This window comes from Phyllobates terribilis, unplaced genomic scaffold (genome assembly GCF_046119375.1).
Source record: "Phyllobates terribilis strain yellow unplaced genomic scaffold, ASM4611937v1 Scaffold_1__5_contigs__length_1240528914, whole genome shotgun sequence".
NCBI classification, from domain to species: Eukaryota; Metazoa; Chordata; class Amphibia; order Anura; family Dendrobatidae; genus Phyllobates; species Phyllobates terribilis.
This window is the reverse complement of record NW_027362761.1, coordinates 1,231,052,124-1,231,063,372: the sequence shown is the minus strand read 5'-3', so window position 1 is coordinate 1,231,063,372 and position 11,249 is coordinate 1,231,052,124. Positions and strand designations below refer to the sequence as shown.

Genomic DNA, 11,249 nt, shown 5'->3' with positions numbered 1-11,249 from the left:
CCACTGGTCTAACATACCCACTGCTAGCAGGGGCCCCACTGGTCTAACATACCCACTGCTAGCAGGGGCCCCACTGGTCTAACATACCCACTGCTAGCAGGGGCCCCACTGGTCTAACATACCCACTGCTAGCAGGGGCCCCACTGGTCTAACATACCCACTGCTAGCAGGGGCCCCACTGGTCTAACATACCCACTGCTAGCAGGGGCCCCACTGGTCTAACATACCCACTGCTAGCAGGGGCCCCACTGGTCTAACATACCCACTGCTAGCAGGGGCCCCACTGGTCTAACATACCCACTGCTAGCAGGGGCCCCACTGGTTTAACATACCCACTGCTAGCAGGGGCCCCACTGGTCTAACATACCCACTACTAGCAGGGGCCTCATTGGTCTAACATACCCACTGCTACCAGGGGCCCCGCTGGTCTTATATACCCACTGCTAGCAGGGGCCCCGCTGGTCTTATATACCCACTGCTAGCAGGGGCCCCACTGGTCTAACATACCCACTGCTAGCAGGGGCCTCATTGGTCTAACATACCCACTGCTAACAGGGGCCCCACTGGTCTAACATACCCACTACTAGCAGGGGCCTCATTGGTCTAACATACCCACTGCTACCAGGGGTCCCACTGGTCTAACATACCCACTGCTAGCAGGGGCCCCACTGGTCTAACATACCCACTGCTAGCAGGGGCCCCGCTGGTCTTATATACCCACTGCTAGCAGGGGTCCCACTGGTCTAACATACCCACTGCTAGCAGGGGCCCCACTGGTCTAACATACCCACTACTAGCAGGAGCCCCGATGGTCACACCACGGTGTTATGATGGTAACATTTTGGTAATGTTAAGGTAAGGAGAATACGGAGAGGTCTAGACCAGGGTTCCTAATCTCCAGTCCTCACCGGCCACCAACACATCTTGTTTTCAGGATGTCCTTAGTATTGGACAGATGATGGAATTATGGCCTGCACAATAAGAAGCACATCCTGAAGACATGATGTGTTGGTGGCCGGTGAGGACTGGAGGTGAGGAACGCTGCTCTGGATTCTTCTGTCTTCGGGAGAATATCTTGTAGAATACCTTGTGTATGATGTTCTCACAGGATCCTCAGTGTTGGAGCCCAGGAGCTCCACACTAAGGGGTTGTACAGATCTCTGCAGCGTACAGTGAAACTCCGCACATCCTTCACATTGTAGCTCTGCTCCTCTGTGGTCTCTGTCACCTGAAAAATACAAATATATTTGCATATTATGTATGAGGAAGCTCACGCCTCCACTTCTCTACCCAATTCTGGAGTTGAGGATTAAAGCGATTGTCCACTACCTGGACAACTCCTTCTTAAAGGCAATATATCAGCAAGTTTGTGCAATTTAATCTGAGAGCATCATGATAGAGGGGCAGAGGGCCTGATTTCTGGGATTTGTTACTGATCAGGTTATGTGCTGTAGTTTAAAAAAAAATCAAGTGTTTTATCAGCTGGAGATTATCACTGCAGGACTAGGTCTCAGTGCAGGCCAGTCAGGCTAATCAGGGTAACCCCCCCCCACTACTGATTGGCAGCTTGTTGACAATGTACACAAGAAGCTGCCAATCAGGGGTGTGGGCGGGGTGGTTCACAGATCAGCATTCTGAGCACTGCTACATCTGCAGCATAGTAAACAGGGATCTATAAAAGCTGCACCAAGCATTCTGTGGCGCCCCTGAGGGTTCAGTCGCCACAGGGGTACTGCACCTCAGAACGAGGTGTGGTATCTCCTCTCCAAGGTAAGGATGGAGTACCTCACAGGACCCCAACCACACACTCAACGCTACACCACTCCAGTTCTGAAGGGCCCCTAAAGCACCATAGTGCTGCCCCGGGCCTGAATGGAGGAGTTGGGGGGAACCAAAGTTAGAGGGAACCACGTAGTGAGTGAGGGTGGAGGAAGCACTTTACTTTAGCACTTAATAGAATCATATTTAACTGGAGGCCATTTTAAGAACAGGGTCTTTGGTCGTGGGTCTTTGGGACGGCAAGTCAGTACAAAGCTTCTGCCGGCTGGAGGGTCCACGGTTCCCGGTCTCAGGCCTCGAGACGGGGGATTGGGGCAGAGTTAAAACCGGCTCTGTACCCGGTCAGAGTCCAACCAAGAAGGCCCAGGAGGGGAGCAGAGGAGCTAGGCTCCACAGGCAAAAGGATCTCAGGGAGTGCGGACGGAGCGGAGTCGCCACCTGCATACCTTATTCTGGCCCTGCCAGAGAGACCCTGCCGCAAGAGGGGGTACCGGTCCCCGATTATCTGACTTTGCACTTCACGTCTCTGTCGGAAAAGTCCGGAGGCTTATGTGGATCCCAGGGGGATACGGACGGAGCGGAGTCACCACCTGTATGCCCTAATCTGAGTTTATCCAGAGGGACCCGGCCTTACGCCACGTTCTCACCACTAGTCACCAAAAAGGGCACCCAGTCGGTCCGGGAACTACACGTTATCCACAAGGGACATCGCAGTACCCGTACGGGACTCAGTGGGGGACACAAGGCGGGAGAAGTTCAAACAAGAGAGAACACACTAGAGCGGGGGGGTCCTGTCAAGCGCTCCTGAACTACCTGGAGTGTGCTGAACCCCACGCTGGCGGCCGCAGCTCGCCATGTGACAGCAGAGAGAAGCTCTGAGCTGAGAAAACACTACCGTGAGTAAAGACTTGGATGACTTCAACTACTGCCTCTGTCTGTTCTTTCCTCCGCGGCTCTGCACCCGCAAGCGCTCTATTCTGCATCCCTTCTCCTATGCTGCCCTGAAGCCCTGCTCCACCTGTGGGGAGCCGCACCACCTAAGCTGCCTGAACACCACTCTCAGAGGACTGTTGCAGCGCTGGTGATCCTCACCAGAAACCACGGGTGGCGTCACGAACATTCCCCTTCTCCCATACAAATCCCCCCCCCTCTTCCTTTCCTTTTAAGAGTGACCCCAGCGTACGGGCCTGGGAGCCGGCCACCACGACATCCCCCAAAACCAACAACAAGGCCCGGGCACCGAGTAGTTTGTCCCCCATCCCCTGGGCGCGTCATCTCTTCCTGGCGTCACAAACAGGATTTTGTGCCTGTGACAATGGCAGAAATCTATACCCATTGCCATCGGGTACTGTGCGCCTTTCCTAAAGACTGTATTTCCACATTCAATGTGGCGCCCGCCCAAGAAGAACGGGCGCCATTATGTGCAGGGAAGACAACAACAACTTAAGCCCTCCCATTGTGGGCCAGGTTCCTGAATGGCGCCAAAAGCTCAGACCGCCCATTGCCTTAGAGACATTCCGCATAGTTGTGTCCGTCAAGTCGGATGGGACGTCCCAAGGAGTGCCTGTCTGCGAGCAGCCATTGAACCGCCCCAGAAAGAGGAGGAGAAAGAGATTGAGACAAGGTGTGGCCTGGGCAAGTCTAGACAGACCACCCCTGGCAGCCGCGATGGAAGGAGAACAGGATGTGCCCTCCGTCATTGGCCCACGAGCAGCCACCTCTCTCACCCTGGAGGGATACAGTATTCACTTAACAGCGGAGGAGGCCGAGTTCCTCCGCGGCGAGGAGGCCCAGCGGAAAGCGGTCGCGGAGTGGAGAGAGGACCTGCCGGGGAAGTTTGCGGCCCGACGCCAAGACACGTCGCGCCACACCAGCGATGCCCCAGCCCAGGCGGAGAAGGAGGAAGACCAGGAGGCCGCATGCAGCCCAGGAGCGGGTAAGAGTGAAACCCCTGCCCCGGGAGCTGAGTTTGCTGACCTCTTCTTGGACCTCCTACCGTCGCCTCCATCCCTGGGAGCCACCGTTTGGGAGCAGCTACTGGCCCCGGACCCTGAGTCTCAAGCCGCCGCAGCCTCCGGAGGCCTGCTGCCCCTCCCGCTCCCGGAACCGCCAGCACCTGCCCTCGCCTGGGTGTACACACACCCGAACCCCGACTGGTCCGCAAGGGTCAAGGACCAGCAGCGGCCCCTGTTAACGCCGTTACCAGCACCCCCGGTTGCTTGCCCAAAAGCGGAGGAGTTTAGATGGGACAACCAGGGGGGGGATCTAATGGGGTTTCCCCAGGAGACCCAAACTGAGGCTTGACAGCGGGAAGAGTATTGTCAACGCGAGCTCCTCCAGCTAGAGAGGGAATGACGTACCCGGAGGGTCCGCTGTGAACAGTTGGAGGTGCAGTCAAAAGCCGCCAAGGCCCAAGCCGGACAGGCGGAGGCCTCCCGTCCTAGCCCCCGGGAGGAAGGACTAATCGTCCGGTTCCACCAGGAAGCGGGATGGGGCTTCATCCGCAGCCCCCAGTTCAAGCACGACGTCTTTGTAAATCGGTGGGACGTTGAGCCCCACTTGGAGCAAGGGCACCCCGACCGCAATCTGTACCTGGCAGATTTGGTCTCCTACACCCGCCACCACGGAGTACGTGGGTGGTACGCCTTAGAGGTGCACCGGGTGTTCAAGGAAGATGCCCCCCTGCACATTGCCACTGGTGACCGGTCCGGATCTGTGGGCAAACACGAGCCGTACCCCCGGTGGGGATACCACCACTAATGCGGCCCCGGAGGCTGAACTTCCTTGTTTTTCAGTTACTGTTCATGTTTTATTAAGACATTGTGTCTGCGGACAGTGAGCAGTCAACAAACTTTGTTGTAAATAGTTTGCACCTATTAAGGTGCCCCCTATTGGTTTTATACGCACATCAGACCTCAGAACAAAAACCAGTCTGGTGTGGCACAAACGGAGGTCCTACTCAGGATCACCATGCCCTGCAGCCACCCCAGGGCCTATGTGGAGGGTTTGCTTTGGACAGGTCCCTCATGCTGCTGAACTTGCACTTGTATAATCTTATCTAACGTTTCTATATATATATACAATGTTTTAGTATTTATCATGTAACCTGCAACGTTTAAGAAAAGTGCCTCCCATAAAGGGAAGATTGTTATTGTTTTGTTTAAAAAATTTTGAATGTCTGAAAAATACCATGTCTTTGCTCTATTGCAGCCTGCGGATGTGCTGTGTTTCACCAGGGGGGAATGTGGCACCCCTGAGGGTTCAGTCGCCACAGGGGTACTGCACCTCAGAACGAGGTGTGGTATCTCCTCTCCAAAGTAAGGATGGAGCACCACACAGGACCCCAACCACACATTCAACACTACACCACTCCAGTTCTGAAGGGGGCCTAAAGCACCATAGTGCTGCCCCGGGCCTGAATGGAGGAGTTGGGGGGAACCAAGTAGTGAGTGAGGGTGGAGGAAGCACTTTACTTTAGCACTTAATAGAATCATATTTAACTGGAGGCCATTTTAAGAACCGGGTCTTTGGTTGTGGGTCTTTGGGACGGCAAGTCAGTACAAAGCTGCTGCCGGCTGGAGGGTCCACGATTCCCGGTCTCAGGCCTCGAGAAGGGGGACTGGGGCAGAGTTAAAACCGGCTCTGTCCCCGGTCAGAGTCCAACCAAGAAAGCCCATGAAGGGAGCAGAGGAGCTAGGCTCCACAGGCAAAAGGATCTCAGGGGGTGCGGACGGAGTGGAGTCGCCACCTGCATACCTTATTCTGGCCCTGCCAGAGAGACCCTGCCGCAAGAGGGTGTACCGGTCCCCGATTATCTGACTTTGCACTTCACGTCTCTGTCGGAAAAGTCCGGAGGCTTATGTGGATCCCAGGGGGATACGGACGGAGCGGAGTCGCCACCTGTATGCCCTAATCTGAGTTTATCATGAGGGACCCGGCCTTGCGCCACATTCTCACCACCAGTCACCAAAAAGGGCATCCAGTCGGTCCGGGAACTACACGTTACCCACAAAGGACATCGCAGTACCCGTACGGGACTCAGTGGGGGATACAAGGCGGGAGAAGTTCAAACAAGAGAGGAACACACTAGAGCAGGGGGGTCCTGTCAAGCGCTCCTGAACTACCTGGAGTGTGCTGAACCCCACGCTGGCGGCCGCAGCTCGTCGTGTGACAGCAGAGAGAAGCTCTGAGCTGAGAAAACACTACCGTGAGTAAAGACTTGGATGACTTCAACTATTGCCTCTGTCTGTTCTTTCCTCCGCGGCTCTGCACCCGCCAGCGCTCTATTCTGCATCCCTTCTCCTACGCTGCCCTGAAGCCCTGCTCCACCTGTGGGGAGCCGCACCACCTAAGCTGCCTGAACACCGCTCTCAGAGGACTGTTGCAGCGCTGGTGATCCTCACCAGAAACCACGGGTGGTGTCACGAACATTCCCCTTCTCCCATACAAATTCCCCCCCCCTTCCTTTCCTTTTAAGAGTGACCCCAGGGTACAGGCCCGGGAGCCGGCCACCACGACATCCCCCAAAACCAACAACAAGGTCCGGGCGCCGAGCAGTTTGTCCCCCATCCCCTGGGCGCTTCAATTCCAATAAGTGACACATCCCTGGAATCAGGCTCTTCGCCACTACACTATGCTGCTGTCAGATTCCGTAGCAAAAGCCCGCTGACAGATTCCCTTTAAATACTATATTCACCCTTCTAAAATAAAAACACCATATAGTCCCCTCCTGTACCTGTACCACACGTGTCCTCCAGCACATCCACGGCTGCTATTCAGCTGCTGAGCTCACACTTTCTTCAGAAGAACCTCAGATACCACGGAAAAGTGTGAGTGCAGCAGCTTATTAGTGTCAGCTGATTGGCTGCAGCGCTCACATGGTATAACATGTCACGCAATCCTCGGAAGACCTGGCGCTGGTATAGGAGGTCAGTATATGGTATTATAGAAAGGGGTTGTCCAGATAGTGGAGAAACCCCTTAACTATGTGGAGGGATATAAAGATAGTGAAGCTATGGAATCTGGTGATTAGGAGGAACCTGAAGCAAATCCTGGTGAAGAGGTGAAATCTATAGAGCTTGTAAATGCAGCACTTAGTGAAGATGTAGAATCTGGAGGGAATGTGAAACCTGATTACAGTCTAAAACTTGGTGACAAAGTGAATCCTGATGGAGATGTTAAATCTGGTCACAATTTAGGATTTGGTGAAATGTGGGACCTGGTGAACGCTTAGGTTTTTGAATCCAACGTGGACAATTCCCAAGACATCATCTTATTACAAGCTGAAAACATAAGCTCCTTTGGAGGAGCCTCGTGTATTTCCACACTTTATTCCATAGACAATAGAAGAACCTTGTCTTGGTGACTTCTACTCACTTTAAGGTCATCTTCACACATGAATCTTTTACTCACACTGGTGTTGTTTCGATAGTTGACCCACAACTCGAACAGCAGAGGGAAGAAGGACAGATGACGGGTCCAAGATGGGTTTGACCAAATGATCTTCTCATTGGTGACAGCCAAGTTCTCCGGGGACCTGGGCACCACTAGAAGGCCAGAAAAAAAAGAAATCTGACTTTAACAGTGAAGGGATCAACGTTTATCCAACCTGAGACTGTGGAGAATGCCTTTTTCTTACAGAACACAGTGGGAAGCCAGAAGGTTTGTGATTGTGCAGTGCCTGGGGCAGGAGCAGGTAGGTCAGGGCAGGCAAGGAGATGCTTGTCAGTTTAGCGGCAGCAACAGCCGCCTCGACAACAGCAGTATTACAGTATAACGCAAGAAACGTTTTATGGGAAACATACTCTTTTGAAGATACACAAACAAGAAACCATTCCCAAAATAGGGCTAATTTTTTTTTTTTTTTTTAAAAGGCTTGGATGGCAATAAGCCGTAGCTTCTTCACTTTCAAAACAGTACTCCTGTTTTGTCTTCACATGAAAAGGGATGATTTTTGGATGGTATGAAAAAAAAGATGTTTAATTGTCTAGCCATTTTGTGACTAGAAAACCAGTTGCGGATCACAAAAAGGGATAATTTTTTACTCCTAGTTGAGAAACAATCACATATTTACTTTCAAAAGAGCACATCTGTTTTGTATCTTTAACTAAAGATATAGCTTTATCACAAGGCATCCAAAAATTATCACTTCAATTATCAAAGTGCTAAGCTCTTGATTCTCCCCAAACAGGGATCATTTTGCACACAACCGTTTAAAAATGCCACAATTTCTTCCATTTGTGCCACTTGACTATAAACCTCAGAAATTCATGCATCTGCCCCCAAAAGGGATAATTTTAGACTGTTTATACAGTATAATTAGCATAACAAACCGAAACTGCACTGTGTGGTTAAATACTCAGCTGGTTACCACCACTTACCATCCGTTTTCCCCTAGCCAGATGTCAGTTGGACATTAAAAGGCTGTGTTTGCATTACAGAGCTTAAAAGGGGACTGCAAGGGGAATTCAGTGCTCTACACCTATTCCAAGCACTTAAAGGTTTTTTAGTTATGCAGCAAATAGAACTTTTTGGAAAAAATCTGTGAATCTGGAGAATTCGAATTTCAAAAGATCCACTCATCTCTATTACTCACCAATATCTCGGATATAGATGGATATGTATCCTGTCCTATATTCACCATCAGACATGAGCTCGACAGACACATTAATGGGATGAACCTGCTCCTCAAAAGGACAGAAACCAGGAAGAGGAACGTCAAACACAAGAAGCTGATTCCCATTCTGTGAGATCTTCATTTCCTTCCAGCCTTGGTCCATTTTGGAGCTGAAGGACAAATCGGTGAATATTTAACCTGACAGAAAATCGTTTATGAGATCCAGACACATTGGGTCCATGTAATTCCACTTACTTGTTGGACTTTGCTCTCACCAGACTTTTGTGGACGAGTTTTTCAGCCAGTGAACATTGGAGAATAGGACTGGTATGTGAATCCACAGAGCAAGAGAAGGACAAGGGATTGTGTCCTGAGGGAATGGAAGTTTGGAATGACTTATGAGATCCCTACCATAACATAACAAGTGGGACAGGAAGCACTGATGAGATTCAACTAAACCTTGTGAAGGAGATCATTCGGGGAGCTCTACATAATCCCTATAGAGGAGTGGGACAAAAGGGACTGACAAAATCCAACTGAATGATGTGGAACAAATCATGTGGGCCAACTGAATGATGTGGAACAAATCATGTGGGGGTGCTCTACATGATCCCTATAGAGAAACGGGACAGGAATGACTGACGATATCCCTACCATAACCTTGTGGGGAGCTCTATAAGATCCCTATAGTGGAGTGGGAAAGGAAGGACTAATGAGATCCCTACAATAACATTGTGGAGGAGATCAAGTGAGGAACACTACATGATCTGTATATAGGAGCAGGACAGGAATGACTTACGAGAAGCCTACCCTAACCTTATGGAGGAGATCATGTGATGAGCAGGACAGGAATGACTTACGAGACCCCTACCCTAACCTTATGGAGGAGATCATGTGATGAGCAGGACAGGAATGACTTACGAGACCCCTACCCTAACCTTATGGCGGAGATCATGTGATGAGCAGGACAGGAATGACTTACGAGAACCCTTCCCTAAACTTATGGAGGAGATCATGTGATGAGCAGGACAGGAATGACTTACGAGAACCCTACCCTAACCTTATGGAGGAGATCACGTGATGAGCAGGACAAGAATGAAGATGAGATCCCTAATAAACCTTGTGGAGGAGATCATGTGAGGAACACTACATGATCTGTATAGAGGAGCAGGACAGGAATGACTTACGAGACCCCTACCCTAACCTTATGGAGGAGATCATGTGATGAGCAGGACAGGAATGACTTACGAGACCCCTACCCTAACCTTATGGAGGAGATCATGTGAGGAACAGGACAGGAATGAAGATGAGATCCCTAATAAACCTTGTGGAGGAGATCATGTGTGGCCTTACAATGCCCGTTCCAGTGTGTGGATGACCCGGTAAAAGTGTATTATCCATGGGGGATACATTTAGTGGGGATTTCCCATCATCCCTGATTCCTTCTCTCCCTCATAGTGTTTAGGGGCCCTGGCCCCACACCGTATCACGTTTGTGCCCCCAGGAGGCAGTGTTGTAGTGGTATTTATCTCCATGTAATAGTTCTGACTGCACCTACCTCTGTTTTCCCTCCCCCACACAGTCATGTGACAGCTAAGCTCCACCCAGTTGAAGATGATGGGCGATGTGGTCCTTACCTCTGTCTATCAGTATGTACTGGGAGTAGTTTTGATGGCTGTTGGTGCAGGTATAGAGGCCGGTGCAGCGGTGTCTCAGGGGGCGCAGGTGCAGGGTCTTCTGGTGCGTTGAGCCATTTACACAGTTATGAGGTGGAAAATTCCAGATAATTTTCTTGGCTTCTAGCGGACACTCGAGGACATGCGTCACTCTTTCTTTTACAGTATAATCTAGAAGAAAGGGATGTACGGAGCACGTGAGGAGACCCCAGTATGGTGGGACCGTCTATTATACATCATAGTGGAAGCCATGTATACAGCGATGTTAGACCGCTGCAGGACTCATGTATGTGATGTGGTATCATATGTACCGCCAGGTCATGCTCAGAAATACCGCAGTAATAGTCATGTGACTGACGGCATCAGGACCACCATCAGAAATGTCTAAGCCCCTTATGTGAAGTTATTAGGGTCTGTGCACACAGTGTCTCTTTCAGGCAGCTCTGCAGAGGAACCTTCCTGAAGAGGCGCTTGATAAACCCTAAAAAGAATAAACACAGGCGCTGCGATGTGGCTGCGACCAGCTGCGTGTCCACTCTGGGATCTAGTCTGTATGTATGTCCACAGTGGGGTCTTTATTGTATGTTTTTCCACTGTGGGTTCTCTGCTGCAAGTCTACAGTGCGTTTTGTGCTGTGTGTCCACTCTGCGTTCTCTACTGTGTGTCCACGTGGGTGCACGGCCCTACATCTCCTCCTCATCTCTGTCTACCACCCTACCCATCCTCTCCAGAGTGCTGCACCACCCTACATCTCCTCCTCATCTCTGTCTGCCACCTACCCATCCTCTCCACAGTGCTGCCACCTACCCATCCTCTCCACAGTGCTGCACCACCCTACATCTTCTCCTCATCTCTGTCTACCACCTACCCATCCTCTCCACAGTGCTGCACCACCCTACATCTTCTCCTCATCTCTGTCTACCACCTACCCATCCTCTCCACAGTGCTGCACCGCCCTACATCTCCTCCTCATCTCTGTCTATAACCCTACTCATCCTCTCCACCATGCGGCACCACCCTACATCTCCTCCTCATCTCTGTCTACCACCTACCCATCCTCTCCACAGTGCTGCACCGCCCTACATCTTCTCCTCATCTCTGTCTACCACCTACCCATCCTCTCCACAGTGCTGCACCACCCTACATCTCCTCCTCATCTCTCTCTATCACCTACCCAT

The 11,249-nt window shown here is 51.3% G+C and overlaps 1 protein-coding gene across 1 annotated transcript in view; it reads right to left on the bottom strand.

Annotated features, from left to right (window-relative positions):
• Nucleotides 1-1,086: 1,086 nt before the first annotated feature.
• The window catches only part of LOC141173528 (uncharacterized), a 70,802-nt gene continuing 60,639 nt past the window's right edge, over nt 1,087-11,249 (bottom strand). Inside the window, exons 3-7 of the mRNA XM_073657883.1 lie at nt 10,033-10,242; nt 8,651-8,765; nt 8,375-8,565; nt 7,192-7,325; nt 1,087-1,228 (exon numbers count right to left, since the gene is read on the bottom strand). Coding sequence (XP_073513984.1) covers nt 1,103-1,228; nt 7,192-7,325; nt 8,375-8,565; nt 8,651-8,765; nt 10,033-10,242 — 776 coding nt within the window. The 3' untranslated portion in view covers nt 1,087-1,102. The remainder of the gene's footprint in view (nt 1,229-7,191; nt 7,326-8,374; nt 8,566-8,650; nt 8,766-10,032; nt 10,243-11,249) is intronic.